Raw genomic sequence first — 759 nt, forward strand, 5'->3', positions numbered from 1 at the left:
CTGGTATTCATAAAAAACATCCTTTCTTTACGAAGTCTTTCCTTTCAGTGGTGCCCCAAACGTGGAACTTCACAAGCCTTGCCTCCTGCTGCGCCCTCTACGGATTCAGCCTGGTGTGATGGTGTCCGTGTCTCCCATCCTGCTGGTGGAATACCTCGGCCTCAAGCTTCTTCCTTACTCGTTCGGTCTCCTCCTCTTCATGAATGGAGTGGCATCACTGGTCATTTTCCCTCTTACTGGTAACGGCTAACCGATCTTGGTCAATTTCGTAATGAAGTGAAAGATAACCATAGACATATGTCTGGTTATCCTCACAGTCGACTTATTGTGTCAGATTTACTAGTTTGTCAGCACGTTCAGGTTTATCATTTTTGTTAACAGATAACATTGCAGGTTATCAGACATATTACAGGTTATGAGACAAATGAGTATAAGCCTCCTAACAATCGAACACTGCATTCCAGGTTACATCAACGATAGAATGGCTAACTACACAACAATCTATTACTTGCTGGGAGGCCTTTCGCTGATGCCGTCCGTTCTGTGGAGTCTCGTGCCCTTCGTCAACCAAGACAAGATCAGAAACCTTGTCTGAAGTCTTATTAATCATATTCCGTCCACTTTCAGGAAAGGAAAAACTGGGGACTCACCGTAGGCTCTGGACTGCTAGGATTCGCCTTCCCCTGTCTGATTCTAATTTTTTTATACAATAGATATGCTTTACATATTTTCAGAACTTGCATATAATATTTCTATGGC

General features: G+C 43.2%; 1 protein-coding gene across 1 annotated transcript in view; it reads left to right on the plus strand.

Annotated features, from left to right (window-relative positions):
- LOC119581769 overlaps positions 1-759 on the plus strand; it is a gene marked incomplete in the record, with an annotated part of 6,159 nt that overhangs the window by 5,104 nt on the left and 296 nt on the right. Inside the window, 3 exon segments of the mRNA XM_037929901.1 lie at positions 49-108; positions 111-239; positions 465-633. Of these exon segments, the coding sequence (XP_037785829.1) occupies positions 49-108; positions 111-239; positions 465-595 (320 nt within the window).

The sequence above is a fragment of the Penaeus monodon genome, chromosome 15, assembly GCF_015228065.2.
Source record: "Penaeus monodon isolate SGIC_2016 chromosome 15, NSTDA_Pmon_1, whole genome shotgun sequence".
NCBI classification, from domain to species: domain Eukaryota; kingdom Metazoa; phylum Arthropoda; class Malacostraca; order Decapoda; family Penaeidae; genus Penaeus; species Penaeus monodon.